The 21804-nt window shown below is 37.1% G+C and overlaps 1 protein-coding gene across 5 annotated transcripts in view; it reads right to left on the bottom strand.

Moving 5' to 3' along the window:
* LOC117419941 (synaptotagmin-1) overlaps positions 1-21804 on the bottom strand; it is a 197848-nt gene that overhangs the window by 25064 nt on the left and 150980 nt on the right. For 4 of the 5 annotated variants that reach the window (XM_058985648.1, XM_058985650.1, XM_058985649.1 and 1 more), the window contains 4 exons: positions 11670-11854; positions 7584-7721; positions 3108-3275; positions 1836-2003 (listed from right to left, as the gene is read on the bottom strand). In XM_058985648.1, coding sequence (XP_058841631.1) covers positions 1836-2003; positions 3108-3275; positions 7584-7721; positions 11670-11854 — 659 coding nt within the window. The remainder of the gene's footprint in view (positions 1-1835; positions 2004-3107; positions 3276-7583; positions 7722-11669; positions 11855-21804) is intronic. The other variant, XM_058985652.1, reaches the window with a different exon arrangement.

Genomic DNA, 21804 nt, shown 5'->3' with positions numbered 1-21804 from the left:
ACTAGTACTTATAATAAAGCAGTGCATACATAGCTTAGTATGCCAGTCAAGCAACTGACATGCATCTGGAAGGAATGCACAAGCTCTTGCCAGATGCACACATTTAAAACTTTCAATAGTCCACTGAGAACAGTCATTTTGTAGAGAGAGATCAACACTTAAACTTCTTAATGCTTGCCTATTCCACTTGTTTTTTGGAATTTGAACATATTTTTGATTCCCTCAAGTGAATTTTAAATCAGAGTGCATTCCTTATATTTTTACTGCCTGTATGTTTCAATGCACTGTCTTGTGTCAAAAGGAAATGCTCATGTGGAATTATTTTGTTTGTATTCTTACCCAAGAACTAGGATTCTTTTTCTATGCAATCAGGTCTTATCAAATGAGATATGCTGATGATGTGTAAAATCCAGGCAGACTTTCGTATACATTCTTTGCTGAGGTTTAAACACCCACAAGAAATAAACAAAGACGTTCTGCATGCCGACTTGATGAGGCTGAATGGAATCCAGTGCAATCATTAGGCCATTGCTCAAGTGCCATTTCGGTGCCACTGAGTTAAAAAAAGCACTGCAATCAGTAGTTTGAGTCAGGTTCAAGTAAACTGATGGGAGCAATCTTCCCATTGAGACACTCCAGATCAAAGATCAACCCAAGAAAGCATTGTATTCCATTTCTAAACGTGGGCCATAGTGTCAAGCTGGGCATCAAAGAGCACACCAACATTTTACTCAAATGCAAAAAAATAATAATCTTTCAATGACATTTTCAACCGTCTGCCTATCAGTGAAATTCCAGCCGCTAGCTGCTATGCTCTGATGATTGCATCTTATCATTGCGTTTTGCCACTTGGCTTCATTCGTCTTTTGCCTGATAAATATTTCTAAATACCACCCAGGTTACAGCAGGCCAGCACACAAAGTGAAATGAATTTAACTCCGAGCAGCTTGTTAATAGCAGCATTACTTGTGATACCACTGGAAAAAAACACAAACAAGTATATTAACTGCATCCTGCTGGCAAACCGAAATATTTCCCGAGCTGAAGTTAACTAAAACTAACATGGAATTACTGTCATTTGTTGCTAAAAAAATGCTAAAAAGGTTTAGTACTGTGTAGCAAAAACATGGAAAAGAACAGACAGCAGTACTGAGGAATGATTGAAGGGATGTCTTGGTTACACTATTGCTTGTCACCATAATTGCAGAGCACAAGTCACGTACATGTCAAATGTTCAAACGTTTCAGCTAGTGCCTTCCTTACAAAAAAAATTAACGTTAGTGGATTCGACAATAAAGATATTTAAAAATAAAAGATCACTGTTGACTGTGTTTGGTTTGGGATTTTTGAAATCACACTTTTGTTGCCAGAATCATATTGTTCCACATGGCTATTGAATAATACACAGAGATCTCATTAACAGAAATAAGCAACTCTTAAGTATAACTCAGCATATGGCATCCAAATTAAACATATGGCGTTATACAGAAACGATCACGTACCTATTTAGTGAGCTATTTTCTAAGCTTTAATTTAATGTGTATTTTTTTATTTAATGGAAAGATCTTTTAAATTTGAGAAATTTAGGGTTATGTGTGTAACAGAAAAAAACAATAAGGCCATTCATCTAAACATGCCCCCGTCTCATAATTACTGACCCTCTGTAATGGATGCTTTTATAATACATACAGGATATTTGGCAGTATTAGCTTTAGGATAAGGACCTCCAGCCCATACTCCAGCTGGGTCCTATGAGTACCATGAGCCCCAGTCCAGCCCATACTCCAGCTGGGTCCTATGAGTACCATGAGCCCCAGGTGTTTTTGAGATCTTACCTCTTCTTTTTCAGCACTCTGCAGGTCCTTCCATTCTTCAGTCACATGCCCAAAGTCCACTGTGTTCATTGGGACTTTAAGTTCCCCGATGATGTCGTGCTTGGAGAATCGGTCAAAGTCGTATACATTCAATACCAGAGTCTTGCCTCCCAGTTCGGCATAGGGCACCTGAAGTAGAGAAGAGAACAGAGAGATTCAAGACAGAGCCACGATTAAAATCATTTAATCTGCCTCTTTCTGCTGCCATCCTGGGATGACCGAACCACCTAAAAAAATTAGGCATGTTCTAATAACGTCATAGTATTTCATGTGGTTTTGTATCCCCAAATAGATCGTTGTGCACCTACTATGAAGCACAAGTACACCATGGTTGTGTTTGAATTATCATGCAGACTTTGATGAATGTATGCGACATTCTTCATTGTGGTCAATGCTCTTAAAGGGCAGCTTGGTGTGTGAATGGACTATCACAGTTAATGCATTGCTTTGTATCATTCCAAGTTTCAGTCCAAGTAACTTTTAAAAGTCAGAAGTTTAAAGCAACACAGCAGCTTCAACAGAATGCTCAGAACTATGTACATTAGGTACACTAAAGTGTAACCATTACCATGTACCCCTGTTAAACGCTGTCCCTAATTGATGTAAGAAACTAGTGCCATGACATTAGTCATTGTGTAAGGGTATAGAAAGATTGTATCTAATGAACCTTGAGCTTTGCTATATTTATAGTGAAATCCTTCCCCCCACAGTTAAAATGACTTGTATTTTCATTATTCTTTAATGATGTATCGATGTTGTAATCCAGCAGAATGAAACTGTATTTTGTATCCCTAATGTTCCTAAAGCTTTATACTGTACTTTCAGTTGTAATAAAAATGATCCCACAAATCACGATGTACTGCAGTTTATTATTTTCATCAGCTAATTCCCTACACATGTTATTAGTACTATACATACTGTAAACTGTGTAGGGCAGAAACTGATGACATGCCAGTCACATTCCAGTTGTCTCCTTCACAACACAAACAGCTGAAATGCCTTTATCTGAATCCCTCAACCCCCTTCACATATCTACACATGACTACTTATAAAGCAAGCTTCTGAAATCCATGGCCTCTGGCAGAAATGACTTTTAATAAATCAATTAACCAGGCAGCCTGCTAAAAAGGGAATATTAGGTTGAGTACTTTCATTGTAATAAGCTATGAAGCAAGATTAACTTGTTTATTCTAGTAAAACAAATTATGGCCAATCATCTAATGCCTACAGTACCTTGAAAGTAAACTGCTCGTTGAAAGTGGGATTAAGGGTCTTTCTGTGGACTTTGGTCTCAAATTTCTTCTTCTTATCAGGCAGCAGGAAGACTTTCACATAAGGATCAGATGTGCCACCCATATCCAAGGCAGGCAGCTCCGCGGCTTGAATGATCCCCACAATAAGCTGGAAGAAACGGCACAAAATACATTTTAGTAGGCATTTACTGGCAGCAGAAAGATAAAACAATTCAAAAAATAAGTAAAATACTGTATTAAAATAAAATATAAAACACTGTATTAAAATAATGCAGCACCCGCAGGGCTTGGTGGTGATATAGTCAGGTTTTATTTCTGTGGACATTTTGAATAATTTTCTTTTCTAAGAGGAAATGAAATATAGCGTAGCCCCTTTAAGATCATCTCTTGTTAAGATTTTTTTTTAAAAGTCTGTCCTAATTTTTTGTTATTCCCCCCTACGGTTTAGATCAGCTTTACACAGGAGGGCAATGTGGAAAGCACTACACAGACAGTGAACCCTGAAAACAGGGTATTATCATCTAGTAGTAGACTGCAAGCCCAATATCAACCATCCTTAACCCAAATTGTAACCCTAACCCTAACTCTATCCTTAACCCCAACCCTACCCTAGCCCTTAAGTGTTAACTTACAGCAAACAACAGGATTTAATTATTATTTTTTCAACATATGCAATAAATAATATAAATATAAAATAAACAAGCAGTAAACATCTGAGCAGCTGTCCCATTTGAGTCACATACAGTAGGGTTACTGTGTTGATGGTATGATCCCATTTTGGGTCAAACCCTAGTTTAGATCAATTTTATCCTGATAAATGGGACTTGATTTTAAGAGGGCTTGACTGTATGTTACAATTAGTGAGAAAGGACATCTGTTCACAGGATTCCTCTGTTTATTTTGAGTTCTAAGATATTATGATGTAAAATTGTGACTAATGATGAGCTTCTTCCAGACAACTACTGTGCCAGGAGCAGACTTCCTGATTAAAAAACAATCTCAAGAGTTCTCCACAGCATATCTGGAGTCTATGAGGGAAAATCAGCATGATGTTTTCAACCTCGTGATCTGTTTGAAAAAAAAATGAATTAACCAGGATAAAAAGAAATGTTGGCATGTGGCTGCCCCACCTTCACATTCTTTAATGTTTATCTATAACGTACTACAGGTTTCAGAAATTAGGCGCTGGGGAATTCAAAGTGAATAGATGATAGCAGATGGTAGGGGACACCCCCAATGGAAAACATTTCTGGAGAGCTAAAACATATTGCAGGTTTATAAATATTGTCATATTTAATGTACACACAGCAACAACAAAAAAAAAATCCTCCCAGCAAACCCAAGGCTCCAACCCAAGACAAACTGACTCCCAAAACATCGTTGATATGTATATGTATAATTCTGACACAGACAGAACTGAGGTACTGAAGTGGAGGCCGAGCTGAATTGTAGCCACAAGTAACCTACAGTATGGAAGGTCTTTCCCTCAGATGTCTTAGAAAAACTACAACCCTGCCCATCACCTTTTTGTGAGTCTATTTCTGTCAACACCCAGCTAGGGTATAACAGCAGGCGTGTGCATTGACTCACTGAAACCCTTTAATAAGCATACAATCGTTATCTAACCAGATTCAATTTTACCTGCATTTTACCTTTTTAAAGCGGTATTCTAAATATGTTTTTCTAAATATGTCTCTCAGATAGATAAGTCTTCGTTCTTTTTTTAACAATCCCAAGGTGCAGCAGTCAGCGAGGTTATTATATGTGTTTATAAGGGGTCTGCTAGAAAAACAGTTGACTTCCCTGTTTAAAGCTCTTAATGGCTGATGTGAACCATTGTACTCTAGACTGTGGTTTGGTCATCAAACTCTCATTCCTCTAACGGCTGCAACCTAAGTGATAATTAGCGTTCACATTTATAGCTCTTAACACCTGTGTCTTACTACCACTGTGTTACAACATGCAATTAAATACAATTCTGGGCAGGAATTAAATAAAGAGGCTGATGCAGTGGATTGTAAACTGTGCCGTGATCAGCTACGATAACACACAATTATCATCAGAATTAAGCTTTGCCGGAAAATACGGAGAATAAACACAAAGATAATCAGTATAAATATATTTCCAGTGACAATTATATAATTGAATTGTGTTAAGGAGAAAAATCTTCTAATATCAAGTTTGTGGAAAATTAAATCTTTTGTGAATGATTGTAATTAGATGTTCTTGTTATTAAACATTGCTTTGAAGTTACATTAAATATGGTCTTTGATGTTTTTCACTTTATGTTGTTGATGCTGTTATTTTATTTATTTAGTTTTTACTTTACACAGGCTTGTACTATGAGGTCAAAAGCATTGTTATTCCTTGCAAAGGACCCAGCATAACATTTCAGCCAAAGGATTTCACCTCTGAGAGCACAGCCCCCATAGGAAACTAATGTCAGGCAGGATTCAAATCTATAACCTTTCAGTGTAGGGTGTGTGTGTTGCAAAGCTACAACACGTACTGTAAAGAGAAAATGGTTGTCTATTCATTAATGCCAGCTCGGCCCTGACTCACTGGGTGTGTAGGAAGGGCCTCACTAGGAACAATATGTTGCGTAACTATACCCCACTAAGGTATACATGTCAAGTCAATCACAGAATGTGAAATACATTCTTGAAACCAGTTCAATCAAATTTGAGTGCTAAACCCGCCCTCTCAAAAGACAACATTTCTAAAATAGGTCGCCAGGAGGTACATTTTGACACTGTCTCAAGGTTGTGGGCATTGGGTTGTCTGCTATATCACTGTTGCTGAGGACTTGCATCCCTGTAGGAGGTACTAAAGGCAAAAGGCTTTAACCAGATGGTTGGCTCTGGCTCTGAGTTATGTAATAAGGATTTTGCTGCTTGAATGGGGCATAGGTTTTGCTTGGCTTCAAATGGCATGTCACCAAACAAAACAGAGCTTTAGGTTTTGAACACACATTGGGCTTAACATGGCAGTCAGGTACTGAGGGAAGGCAAATACTGCTTGATTTGAAACGAGAAATCATGGTAGGACCAGATTTAACTATCCCATCCCATATATCCTCCTTAGAATAGGTGGGCACCACCAGCAATAAAAGCCCATTGGAGCTCTGCATGTGGAATATTAGTGAGCCCCTATGGCAATGAATACTACTTGGATAGACACCGTAGATAATGGTAAAAGGAGAATCCCCAAGGCTGTTGCTACATCTCTTGGCAATGCACGAAATCCTGATTAAGGTGCAAGCAATAAATATTAGGGATCTCAGCTATGTGCACAACAGGAGTGCTTCACTAAAATGCAAAGTCTGACACTGGTAAAGGAAAGCATAAAGGAATATACTGCAGTACAAGCCATAAAGGCTACAGGCATTTGAAGGAAAAAGGGATTTCATCCCAGCTGAAACTAATTTCTGATTTATCTGCTTGATAAGAAAGTGGTCGCTCTGCATAGTAATAATGTCATCTTTTCCAGTACCCACTGACGCACAGGCCAATAGGGGAGCTGGAATATGCAATTGAGCAGGACAGGATTAACTGGGCCCACACCTTCAATATCCCTGCAAGGCGTCAATACATGTAAAATAAAGGCAGCCTCAACACTGGTCGTTTAACTGCAGTGCCATGGTGTGGCTGTAGGGGGAGGATTATCTTTAATCCATGAGAATTTAAAAGATCCCTCAAGACCTCTTTAAGAGGCAGAGATGCAGCACAATCATCCGAACCATCAGGCTTCAAGCAAGCTCACCTGGGCCCTCTGAGGCAGGTAATGTGGGGCAATTTCTTGGACCTTGAAGATATATACACTTGACACGGTTTCTTACCTAAACTGGGTCTTGGTAGTGTCTTTTTCATATTCTCTATACAGATATTTGCATTTGTTATTCCACATAGAGTACATATTAACACACTACAGCCACCTTAATGCAGTGTACCATCTGCTGTAATGTTTAATATTAAGTTTATCCTTTGAATGACAAATTAGTTTGTTGGGTGTTACTGGTTCTATGCACAAGGGACCAACCCCTTGCATTCACTGTTACCTATGGTGTTATTCTTATTTATAAACCACTCACTGTACTGTTTCTGAATAAACTGATTTTTTAAACTCCTCATGTAGTCCATTATTTTTCTTTATCTGTTAAACAAGCATGATCAAGCATTCAGTTGAACCCAAGACATCAAAGACGTTGTTAAATTGAGCAATTCTAGCAATACAATATCTCATGTGTTGTAAGTAAAAATATATGTTCACAGCTGGTTGAGAATCTCTATATATACAAATACATACATACCAATACATACTTGAGTGTGATAATCCCATGAATAAACTATCTAATTTCAAAATAACATAATAAGAACAGAACATTGATTTTAGAATGGAACATATACAACATGCACACACTTTGCAATGTCATCTACCAGTTGGCATTTCTTCTCACCTGGTTCTCTGTGAAATTATAATCCAAAGAGTATTGTAGTTTTCCCAGCTTCTCTGCCTCCTTGGGCTCACCCTCCTTCTCTACGTCAGTCAGCCCAGTCTCTGCATCATCATCATCATCATCATCATCCTTCACAGCCTGAAGGAGAGAGGCAGGGACAGAAAACGTGAGCTTTGCAGGTCGTCCCAGCAGCAACCCCAGGGCTCCGCAAGCTGCTGGGAGTAGGTACTACGTGATTCCAATTACATTCTGCCCTGCACTGATTCATTCAGGATTTGCAGCCAGTCTATTATTATTGCTGGTTTTTTTAAAAAATCAGCAAGCAACTAGAAAGGAATAATAACAATAATAATAATAATAATAATAATAATAATAATAATAATAATAATAAACGATTTCCTTGGTATGTTTTGCAAGCAAATCATTTAAATTGTCTACTACTACTGGATCTGGAGGGGAATGTCAAGATGGTATTTAAGTAAATTCCTCACTAATCTTATTGGGAGACAACTGCAGAAAAGCATGCTGTTAAATAGACAAGGTCATTTTTTCATTCAGTGCAGTTTCTGTGCAGAATAATCAGAACATGTCAGCTATCCATCGTACATGCAGTGAATGTAGCTTTTACAAACTAGTTGAATTCGGCATGGTTCCCCCTCATTAAAATGCACTTCCCAGATGGTGGTTGTAAAAGAATCATTATGTCAAATACTTTAGCTGCGTCTCTTATGCATATGAAAACTGTAAGCACCATGCCAGCAAAAAGTGTTGTTAAAGGAGAAATGTGTTGGCTTCTTTCAAGTATTTCCCCATCCGTTAGAGTACAAGCAAAGGCTGAACAAAATTGATTTTTGGCTCAAAGAAAAAAAAAAAAACTTTGTCAAGTCAGACTTCCACCCCCATGTGAAAATATCAGTAAGCAAAGCAACAACAAAAAAACAGTTTGCTGTTGATGCCAATTTATTCTTGAGCACTGACTTGGACAAATTAGGAAAATGGCATATGGTGAACACACAACAAGGAGCAGAAGTGACAGCTAAAATGATTAGGAGCAGGGTCTACTAAAGCTGCTAGTGGCTTTATGAACTAATCTCTCATGAAAGTGCATTACGTTAATTGTACCAATAGCTTTACAAAGCTCTTTAGGTCATTTGTGTAGCCATATATACTATGGTATACAAGGGTCAATGGGTAATACAATTCTTTAAAATTTGGTATTTGCGTGGGAAACTAAACACAGTGTTTATGGGTGCCAGAATTTATTTTTAGTCCAGTAAATAGGACTTTGGCTTTGGAAGCTAGGAGGGGATTTTAAGTCAAAACAAATCACTTACTGTAATAATTAATATCAGAGTGCCAATTATCAAATTCAATTTAGAAATCTCCCTGTAATTTACAATGTGTAAAATATCACTTAACTCATACTGGAGTACAAATTTTGTGTGCGAAGAAACATTCAAGATTTAACAATTAAAGTGTGAAATTTTAACACAGGAAATGGACTCAAATAGCAATAACACTTACTTTAACACTCCAGGGTGTGATATTATTTATCAGATATTGCCCTGACTGTTAGGGATAATGCTGAGAGATGAGCTAATAGAATATAAGTGCTATTAACTATCTGTGTAAACTATGGTAATTTTCAGTGCTTCTTCTCTTGTGGTAAGGAAGCTATGGCTGTGTAAGCTGCTCCTGGAAAGTACTGTATCTAATGCTAGAGTTGCTTATCCTTCTGCTCTCAGTTATGTAAAGATCAATTGTATATAACAGAATATTGTATATAACTGCCTCCTAAATGTCACAGGTCCTATGGCTACATGTAATGCCATATATTTTTAGTTGATAATGAACAGTATCCGTTCAAATAAAATAATTTAAAAAAAAAACATTGCCTTCTTTAATCTGGCAATTCACTGAAAACAATAAAATCTGTTATGTAACTGAAAAAAAGAAAATCAATTTGGTTCATCCTTTTTGAAGCATGCAAGAATCTATCTATCTATCTATCTATCTATCTATCTATCTATCTATCTATCTATCTATCTATCTATATACACACACACAAGGTAGATATATAAATTGCATATATAAATTGCTACTTAGGAAGCCACTGCTGTCCGGAAGCTATAAATCACAGCAACAAGCTATGAATATCCAAACAGCAAAGAAAACCTACCGCCAGCGACAATCCAGTCATCAGACACAACACAGATACGGAGGACATAGAAGGAAGAAACAAAAATTAAAACAACCACACACAATCGTTAACACAAGAATGTGGGCAAACCTAGAGAAATGACTGAGCTGCAGGCTTCCATTCAACCTTCAGTTATGACTGTCCATCTATCTGCCGTATCACCCACACTGATACAAAAGTCATGTCACAAAGGTCACATGGCTCTTGTCTGGTGTCTGCAGGACAGCTCATTTGAAACCCAGCTGGTTTATAATACTATACTTAGCAATCAAAATGTCTCAGTTTTATTGGTGCTAGGTTGACATGATGCGAAGTATGATTATCAAGTCAGGTGTGATTTATTTAACCAGCTGTGGTTAGCTTGTTGTGCTGTGCTACATTTTTATGAGTGGAGTTTAGCTGCAAATCCCTTCATTAACGGACTCCCTCAAATTTTGTTCACTGGAAATGAAAAGATGAACCTTTTTTAAGTAAGAATGACCTTTCCTTATCCAGTAAAGGAATCCTTTACCCATGTAGCGACTCTCAAGAATGTATTTAAACTGAAGTCATTTCTCTTGGTAAATACATGTATTATTAACACTCACAGGTGGGTTCACAGACTCTGATTAGCATGATCTTGAAGAATAACCTTACTTTAGGTAATTTAATATTAGTGCTAACTAGGGCTGTGAAACCATCCATTATTACTATAACAGGACATCATTTTCCAAGGCTACACGTAGGAATCCGTTGAAACAAGATATAAATTGTGTGTTCCAGATGTCCTGTAAAAAAAATTAAACCATACAATTGTTCACGCGTGAAACAAACAAACAAAACAAAATAAATAAAACAGAAAAAAAATAAAGAAACAAATTTGGTGTAGACACAGTGAAAAAGAATAAAACATGTTATATAAATCCACATACCAAAATGGCCGTTTCCTTCTTATTTTATTTCGTCAGTTTTGTCCAGCTCCTGGTAAAGGAACTAAAGGCTACTCAAACAACTAACTAGTACTGAATCTGACAGCAGTCAAAACGAAAGATCCGGAACCTGTTGAGCTGCGTTCTATGTACGTGCTCCACACAGTGCCTTCCAGGTTATACTCTATATGAAATGGCACATGAGAGTATTATGTGATGTCAAATAAAGGCTAGCAGGGGACAGCATGAAATGGCTGTCTAGCACAAACAGTACTGCGATGCTCAGCAACGAACCACTTGATTTATTGTCATTTCAATACAATAAAATAGGTTATACAGTAATTATAGGCTGTTGTCTCTTGTGATTGTAACAAGCCAATCCAGACGCTGGTAAAGTAAGCAGGACAGTTCATCAAGCTGCAGTGAAAACATATCCACAGCAGGAAAAGACAAGTGCATCACAAGACCATTACAGACCTGCAAGATCCTATCCAATCTGTTTCATTGTCAATCAATGGATTGTGATACTTCAGCACTTCACTATTACTGAAGATTTTATGAATACTTGTTTAAAAGGTATATGCAGCAGTATGGACTGCATAGCCATTTGTAGAGTGCCAAATGTTTTTTGAATGATTAATCAATGGGATTTTGGATACTATATATAGTGTAACATGTTACTTTGGCAAATCTCAACCTCTTTAGATAATACAGCCTGCTGAAATGCCCTACCATACATGTACTTTTATGTACTTCTAGTCCTCCTGTTTTTGGGGTAATACAACCTTTTTTAAAGCATTGTTAAAGTTACTAGTGTGATAACATTTTGTGATTAGAGCTAATGAAGACATTGGTGAATTTACGAGATGTGCCCCAGTCTTTTTACACTGTACCATGAATTAGATCCCCAGGCTTGACTTGCAACAGGCTAATAATGGCCAAGCAACTGTGCAGAACATAGGTACAGAATCTCTTTACCTGATTCTTTCCATTTTTGCCTCCGTCTTTGACATCTTTCATGTTCATGGCATTCTTCCCACCCTTTTCTTTGCCCTTCTTCTTGTTCTTCTTCTTGAACAAACACTTCTTACAGATACATAAGCAGCAGGTTAGAATCAGCAGGACTGCTACAATGCCTATGGCTATTACGGCCCATTGTGGCACTGAAAACAAAAGAAACAAAGCTTCAGTTAGAAAAAACATATGTAACAAGACTACAGGGTTACTGCATATCACGTGCACAGCGTGTGGCACATTTGAAATAATATCCAAAGAGTACTTCTTTTGCAGTGTAGCACTCATCTCCTCTCTATTAGGAGCTGTAGCATTATTTTGTTGAAGCAAGCTGAATTTATCCATGGCTTTTACCATCTGTTTTTTGCAATGCTTGTCTGTGCTTTACTGTTTGTTCACTAAGATTCTACAAGTATGTGTTTATAATAGGGTAATGCAGTAAAGCAGTAAACACTATCCAATGTTTCAGTGCTGACCAAACCACTGCACCATGTTATAGGTACTGAAACTGAAAATGGATGAACTGCCTTGAATTGAAGAATATTGTCATTTACATGGAAAGCCACTTGATGTGATTGAGATAATTTAGCTTTAAATACAATTCACCAGTCTTGGGTTCTAATTTATTATACAGCAAATGAAATGCCAGCAAAACATACAATGTATACAAGTTTACACAGTAGAATATGGTCCATAATAATGTGAACACTGAATTTCTTCTTTATACCAAAAAAACTAAAAAACAAAAAACAAACACAGACTGTTTAATTGATCAGTTTATAGTACATGCATATTTTACTTTATTATTATTATTATTATTATTATTATTATTATTATTATATAAAAAAATAATAATAATAATAATAATAATGTAGTGTCCGCTCGATAGGGAAAAAAGTATTAGTTTGCAATTAGTCTCCGGATTATATTAAACATATAAAAGGTTAAATAAGGTCCACGCCATGTTAATTGGACCGCCGGCGGGACGGTACTCAAACGAATTTTACTCAGGCACTGTAATAGACAGACGCAAGGCATTGACGTAAAAGGCAGGCTTGTGGCTTTCAAACAAGCCCTCATTTGTGTATTTCCGGTAAGGCAGTCATTCGCTAGATCAGGGGTGCCCAATCCTGGTCTTGGAGGGCCGATGCCCTCTTGGTTTTTGTTCAAACTGTACACTAAATTGATTAATTGGACCAATTAAGCTTCTAATAAGGGCTTGATTGGTCAAATTAAGTAATTTAGGGCACAGTTGCAACAAAAGCCAGGAGGGACATCGGCCAAAGTGGAAGCACTGATGGGAAGACACTGAGAACCACAAATTTTCGAAAAGAATTAAAAATAAAACATAGAAATTTGCTTCATCTGAAGGACAGAAGCGGTGATATACTGCACAGGAAGCTTTTTATTTGATTGAAGATCAGGGTGACAGTTTTGTCAAAGAGAGCTGTGATTCTGCTGAAGAATTGGATTTTGCAGAAGGACTGGATCTGATAGACAAGTAAGTATAACATTTCATGCTGTAACCATATATTAATCTGAAACTGTAATTCCTATATTTTATGTATTATATTTTGAGAGTTTTATCATAAATACGCTTCGTGATCACCCGGATTTATTGGATTGATTGATAAACAGTAGTGAGAAGATAGGATAGTGCTGTGTCAGCAATGGTTTTTTGTATTTATTTTTCACACTTTTAGCTTGTTTTGCGTTTTTGGTAATGATGTGTATATATAGCTGTAACTTTTGTAAATATGTTCCAATTTCCACACTTTTTTTTCACATGTTCCCAACACATTGAACTTTGAATGTAAAAAGTCAAAAGATTACTGACATGTCTAAAAAAGTTCTATGTATAATAAATATTGTTTTTTGCTAAAAAAAAAGAAAACTCAATTTTTTTTGTGTGGTTTTTGTTATCTGTATTAAATAGGGTGGGTCTCAGATAACTGAATTTGATTTGTGCTCTGTTTGTGCTGATTAATTCCATATATGACATGTACAAAAAACCTTTACAGTTAAAAAGTTATAAGCATAAATCTAACAACATTGCAAAAAAGGTGGAAATAGCGCAGACTTTAAAAGGTTAATTTACTGTAGTGCATATTTATTGTCTTTTTTTGTATTCGTGAGCTCTTAAGAATTGATATACAGTGAATTCCACCTGTGGGTTCTGATACAGTGCATGTTTGGCAGACAATATTATATATTGGGTCCTGAACAGTATAGTGTACTACAGTATAGTCTTCCGAGTGTTAATATTTTTCAGAAAAAGAAGATTTTAAAAGGACAGTTTCAAGCTATGTCATAGAACATACATTTTAAAAGAGCATCTCGTCAGTGTTTTGACGTTGGTGAAACCCAACACAGAATGGTTAAAGAACCTGACAGGGATAATTTAGTCTCACACAGGCAAACCTAGTGGAAATAATGATCAGAGGAAATGACAGCAGACACTTGCAATTCAGAAGGTCAATTATGGTTGTGCTGGCAAGAAAGTGAACACCTCTTGATAACACAGTGCTCCCTTTCTATTTTAAAAACAACTCTGAAGATAAATCATGGAATAGCTTGAAAAATACTAACAACGCACAGTTGAATATAATTAAAGCAGTAAAGACACCACATTTTCACAGTCTACATTACATATGTATGATAATAAAAGACTAGGCTATGAGACAAGAACAGTGCATAAGACACTTCATAGGCTGTATTATAAGACACTCCATAGGCTGTATGCTATTATAGTATATGCTTAGTCTACCTCTTGGTCTTTATCATCTGAATTCTGAAGTCTACGGGGGTCTAAAGGCTGGAATACAGTGTGTGGGTGTCATGGCAAATCTGTTGATGGCCAAGGAATCCAGCTAATTAATTAAAAAAATGTTTGTGTGGGTTTTCATTTTGTTAATCGCAAGAACACAGTAATTCTTACTGATATTTCACTTGTTACAAACTGTTCTTTCTGCGTAACTATAACATTTATAACAGTAACTTACAGCCAAGACTTACATCTATTTATATGTACAAACGTATGTTAAATAAGGTCCTACCCAAGTTCAATCACAATGGGATGCAGAGATAAGTTAAAACTCATGTAAAAAGGGTATGACATACAGCAGGTACATACACACATACATACATTATGAGGGTCTCCACTATATCCCTGTTGCCAGCGATATGCATCCCAGGAGGGAGATAATTGATCCACAAAGTACTTTATTTCAATCATCACAGAATTAAGGAACTGTCAAGAAAATTATTAGATACTTATTCACCAGAATAGCGACAGTTCTGTATTTATCTTCACACCAGAGCTTTGTGAGGAAGAAAAATCAATAGCGAGCTGACAAAATCAATAGGCACTCGTCCATAGGAAAAACAGCCCCATGTGTGATCTCTTGTCTGAACCCCCCAGCGTTTCAACTGGAAATCTTTCCTTTGTTGTTGGACTTGACACAGACACTTAATGTGCACTATTGTTAACACTTTACATGAAGTGTCTCTAATCACTGTGTATTTACATAGTAAATACATGTGTACTTACACATAATTACAATGTCGTTATGCATAATTACAGTGTACTTAATGTGCACATCTTAGCCCTAACCCAAACCGAACCATAACCCTATCCCTAACCCTAACTCTCACCCTAAGGCAAAATTAAGTACATTGTAACTATGCATAATAACATTGTAATTATGTGTATGTGCACCTGTATTTACTAAGTAACTACAATGTAAATACACAGTAATTAGAGACACTTAATGTAAAGTGTTACTGCACTATTCTCTCTGCTACTGTACAAGTAATTACATCCTCACTGGTTGTTTTGATTAAAATAAAGTGGAAATGTTTTTTAAAAACAAAAACAACTTTATGAATAACGAGTCCAGAATAGTGCAGACTTTTTGTTGACATTGTGATGCTGTCTACACACCAGATGGGAACTTTTTGAGAAGTAATTGATAAAATCGGGCGAATTGATACAATATTTTTTCAAACCAAAGATGAATACAAGTAAGTGTGCAACCCAGTTTGATAAAGATGCTGTATCATCTATTAAAATCTGCTGCTATTTTCAAACACTGCTGGCAATCAGCCAGTAACTCCAGTATTCACAGCAACACTAAAATAAAATACACTTTCTTTTTTTCTTTTAAATATTAAAACATTATAAATACTGAATCAATCAATGAATATTAATCTTTTTGTTGATGTAAGGGAATTACTGTAAATTACATGAAATCATCCATACATTAAATCAACATTTAAATCATGAAATCGGAGGATATCTATAAAAATATAAAAAAATATTCTGTCTGGTAGACAAAAAAATGTGTCAACCAGACTAATACAGTTAGTTTTGTTACAGTACATGGATTAAACACATCTATTTGACCTGTTGAACTAGTGTTTCTGACGCCTTTATGGTTTAGACTGGTAAAATTGTGTGGATGTATTGCACAGATGGTCACTCTACAACAAACTAGCAGCACTGGAAAATAACATCTACGCTTGCAACTAGATGCAAAAGGAATTTTAATGGAACAGTAATTTAAGCTTCAGATTCAGCCAGACTAGTAATAGACAGCTTTACATTGAGGTAAACAGGGCACTTTTTTTTATTTCTTCTGAAGAATTTCTGGCAAAATATATTAGCTTTGAAATTGTTTTCTATTCCCTTAGAAACAGAATTCGACAAATGAATACATTAACTTGAAAAAAATCCCAGTGCCCAACGGGAAGGCAATTTATCAGTATATTCATAGTTTCTATCAACTGCGCCTTAAAGCAAAACCGGTAGTGGAAAGCTATCAATAATCTCTGTCTGTAATACGGAGGCAGTGGAGGTTGTATGGGGTGGGGGATCAAAAATGATGCTACTGAGGCGTGAAGTAATGGAAATGAAAGTGAGTACAGTACTGCCAAGGCTGAAAGGAGTAATCAATACAAAAGATAGCAGTGATCGTCATGGGACGCACACACACACACACACACACACACACACACACACACACACACACACACACACACACACACACACACACACACACACAATAAATAAATAAATAAATACAAGAAAGATTTGCAGTATAAGCAGTGTTTGGCAGGTATAAACAAAGTTCTAAGAATGATTCACTTAAGTGTGCTTGGCATGCTGTCAGGCAGCTTTATCTTGGAGCTGGAAGGGATCTGGCAGACTCCATCACAAAGGATAAACACTGCCTCACCGTTCATTCACATCAGCATACATGACGGGTGCAAATTACAGGGGTCTGCCTCAGTAAAGTGAAATGCTGTCGAATTTCTATTCACAGCAATATTTCATGTAGATCACTACTCAAGATTATTGAGGATATATGACTAACGAGCTGGGCTACATCCTGATAACCAGTGCCAACCGAAATTGAACCAGTTTAACAAATCCAGGATTTTCATATTCAAACTGGACTTCTTAGAAAAGGGTGTAAAGAGTGAAACACTTTACATATAGCTTTTATATTTTTACAGTTACACAAGAAAAACAGTATTATAAACATCTAAAACAGAGTATCTTCATGGAAACATTAGGGCTATACTGTAGAAATGGTATGGTGGCATATCTTTAGGCTGTATGAAATTAGACTGTGTTATAAACATCGCTAACATTTGACTTGCGCACACTTGATGTGCAGTATACACAATACATTCAATGTGTTCCCTCCAATGACATTATGGATATGGTTTGTAGAACTGCATTCTAAATTGGAAAGGATACAGCGTAACCAAACATTCACACTAATGCAACATAAGAACATAAGAAAGTTTACAAACGAGAGGCCATTCAGCCCATCTTACTCGTTTGGTTGTTAGTAGCTTATTTATACCAGAATCTCATCAAGCAGCTTCTTGAAGGATCCCAGGGTGTCAGCTTCAACAACATTACTGGGGAGTTGGTTCCAGACCCTCACAATTCTCTGTGTAAAAAAAGTGCCTCCTATTTTCTGTTCTGAATGACCGTTTATCTAATCTCCATTTGTGACCCCTGGTCCTTGTTTCTTTTTTTAGGTCAAAAAAGTCCCCTGGGTCGACACTGTCTATACCTTTTAGGATTTTGAATGCTTGAATCAGATCACCGCGTAGTCTTCTTTGTTCAAGACTGAATAGATTAAATTCTTTTAGCCTGTCTGCATACGACATGCCTTTTAAACCAGGGATAATTCTGGTTGCTCTTCTTTGCACTCTTTCTACAGCAGCAATACCCTTTTTGTAACAAGGTGACCAGATCTGAACACAATATTCTAGGTGAGGTCTTACTAATGCATTGTAAAGTTTTAACATTACTTCCCTTGATTTAAATTCAACACTTCTCATAATATATCCAAGCATCTTGTTGGCCTTTTTTATAGTTTCCCTAAATTGTCTAGATGAAGACATTTCTGAGTCAACAAACTCCTGGGTCTTTTTCATAGATTCCTTCTTCAATTTCAGTATCTCCCATATGATATTTATAATGCACATTTTTATTGCCTGTGTGCAGTACTTTACACTTTTCTATATTAAATGTCATTTGTTATGTGTCTGCCCAGTTCTGAATGCTATCTAGATCATTTTGAATGACCTTTGCTGCTACAACAGTGTTTGCCACTCCTCCTATTTGTTTGTGTCATCAGCAAGTTTAACAAGTTTGCTTACTATACCAGAATCTAAATCATTAATGTAGATTCGGAAGAGCAGAGGACCTAATACTGATCCCTGTGGTACACCACTGGTTACCTCGCTCCATTTTGAGGTTTCTCCTCTAATCAGTACTTTCTGTTTTCTACATGTTAACCACTCCCTAATCCATGTGCATGCATTTTCTTGAAATACATGCACTTGTTTGCTTATGAGAACAGATCAGTTAATCAAACTCCCTGATGTATCTGTTGCAGAACTATCAGCCCTGCCCTTTACTCCATAATGTATACACACCAGATGTGGTGAAAAATAATGATCATATATACACATACATTTTTTTTTTTTTTTTTTTTTTTAATTAGTTTTTAATTAGTTTTTATTATTTTCTCCCCAATTTGAAATGCCCAATTATTTTTAGGCTCAGCTCACCGCTACCACCCCTGCGCTGACTTGGGAGGGGCGAAGATGAACACACGCTGTCCTCCGAAGCGTGTGCCGTCAGCCGCCCACTTCTTTACACTCTGCAGACTCACCGTGCAGCCGCCTCAGAGCTACAGCGTCGGAGGACAACGCAGCTCTGGGCAGCTTACAGGCAAGCCCGCACGCGCCCGGCCAGACTACAGGGGTTGCTGGTGCACGGTGAGCCGAGGACACCCTGGCCGACCTAACCCTCCCTCCCCCGGACGACGCTCGGCCAATTGAGCGCCGCCCCCTGGGAGCATATACACATACATTTTAATGAGAAGTCCATCCATCCGAAACATGAAGTGGTACCTCAAATATTATCAATTTACTATAAAGGGACGGGACCTTTTTTATTTGAATCCCCAAAAATGTGTTTTGCAATGATGGTGAGAGTCAAGACTGGTACCAGGTATGCCTTTCAATTCTATTCTGAGGAAACCAATATATTTACAATCTATTCTGGGGAAACCAATATATTTAGTAAGCAAGACATCACAGTGGAGCAACATGACGATACATGCCTCACTCTTCATCTGCACCTATAGTATTCTGGGGGATAGTGGACATGGGGGTGTGTGGAAACTGGATCTGTGACACTGAGCCTGTTATCAGTTCCTATATCCCATATCACACCTATACATTTTCTCTGTGAAATTACTTTTAAACCCAGTTTGCCCTGCATGCTCTAATAAACCTAAGGTCATGGATTAAAGTGAGAAAAATGAATGTGTCTCCTCCGTGCTAAACTAAGCTCAGTGGTGCGATGCTGATTCCCTGCTTTATCAGCATGGGATAGGTCTCTATAAGACTGGCTATTCGACTGCATATACTAAAGCCTATCTTTTAATGGAAATGTCTGGGATTTGGCAGTTTCACATCTAAGGTATAAAAAGGTAAATCGATAAGCAGATTCACTCAGTGAAGCCCAGTCTGGTAACTTACTGCAGCTAACCTTTGGGTTACAAACATTTTACATTTAAAAAAAGAAACAGTGATGTGCAAACTATCACTAACACCCATTCCCGTTATAGTGCATCTGGTGTATGACTCCTTAAGCAAATTACATAGGAAACATGCACATGTTTTCCGCTTGTGATTGCTATCAGATGCTTGCTCAACTATAGAAGTCAACATAAAAGGATACTATAGGCATATTAAAATATATTATTGTAAGACTTAAATGGGATATTATGTATGTATCCTTCTCTTAAAGTACAAGGCAATCATGAGTGTATAAAGCTGATACTTTCATAAGATACAGTTCTTGCATACAAGCCCTCTGCAGCCATCATACCTTTGTATACACGTTGCATAAGGATTCATTTTTCAGTAACTTCATTAAACTCCAAGGATACCTATCATACTGTTGTTTTCTACATCATTTTGAAGACCAGCACCAGAGCTAACTGCGTGTACACATACCTGTTACACTATATCATAGATTACTATTCTGGGCCTCCATTAAAGTAAGTGCATTTAAGTTAAATGTGAAGGCCTGCGTGCAGTGCCTTTCACTGCAGTATACAACGCAATAACCATGAATTGTACTGGGCAGGGTTATTGTTTATTTAGCCTAAATAAAAGCACTAATATAGGCACAGTGTTGTTTAGTGGTTGAAATGCAAGCACCGTGTTTCTTTAACTTATAACTTTTTATTCTTTTCAACTGTTTTCAACATTATACGAAAAAGGAAGCTTCTTCGGTAGTGTGGGTGATGAAACCTATGTTCACAGCTTGCTAGGTGTAAATTAAATTCTTTACTCGAGATTAAAGAAACCAGAGCATCTCAATATAGCCACTACACAATGAGACACCTACTTGCTCTGCAACTGTGAATATATGTATAAAAAAACCTGGTAAAGTCACCCATCTTTCACAATGAGACACCTACTCCCTCTGCAGCTGTGAATATATGTATACATATAAAAAAAACAAAAAAAAAACACATGGTAAAGTCACCCATCTTTCACAATAATTTTCTTTATGAATATGCTGCCATGCTGTAGTTCCATTAAGCTGTCCAGTACATATCCTTCTCTGTGAAGGGTCTTTCTGGTGAAAGTTTAAATGCAAAGAAGATAACATGTCACACAGCACATACAGTTCATTAAAAAATAAAATCAATATGTCGAGCAGTAACATTAAAGACCCCATTGAGAGCTCCAGAGCGTGGGTTGTTTGTTCAGCCTTTTGTGTTGGAGATACTCCATACAATGAAAAGCATGTGTTTATAAAACAGACTGGGTGGGGTTGCTTTAAATGTCCATTTTGTGTATTTTCACAGCAACTGGATATAGACTTTTGCTTTGCAAAAAAACAAAAACAAACAAACAACGCTTCTGTTTAACCCTTTTGTAATGAGATATCAGTGAATAAGTATACACACAGTATAAGGGTTAACTGATATTCAAATGCATGGGGAATGAACAGCTACCTGAATTTATTTTACTATTTATGTAGGTTTTAACCATTGCTTACACACACACACACACACACACACACACACACACACACACACACAGTGCCTATAGTAAGTATCCCCCCTGGACATTTTCAGAGTTTGTGTTACAACCTGAAATCCTGATATATTTAAATTGGATTTTTTTCCCTTTGATTTACACAACCTACTCAACGCTTCCAATGTGTGAAAAAACAAATCAATTAAAAATAAAAACCTGAAAAGTCTTCATTAGAAAAGTATTCACCCCTTTGCTATGACACTCCTAAATAAGCTCAGGTGCAACCAATTGCCTTCAGAATTCACACAATAAGTTAAATGGAGTCCATCTGTGTGGTTCACATGATTTCAGATTAAATACACCTGTCTCTGTAAGGTCCCACAGTTGGGTAGTGCATTCAAAGCAAAGATACTACCATGAAGACCAAGGAGCTTTCAAAACAACTCCGGGATAAAGTTGTGGAAAGGCACAGATCACGGGAGGGGTATAAAAAGATTTCAAAGGCACT

The sequence above is a fragment of the Acipenser ruthenus genome, chromosome 14 (genome assembly GCF_902713425.1).
Source record: "Acipenser ruthenus chromosome 14, fAciRut3.2 maternal haplotype, whole genome shotgun sequence".
Lineage (NCBI taxonomy): Eukaryota > Metazoa > Chordata > Actinopteri > Acipenseriformes > Acipenseridae > Acipenser > Acipenser ruthenus.
The sequence above is the reverse complement of the archived record's forward strand: the minus strand, read 5'-3'. Positions and strand labels throughout refer to the sequence as shown.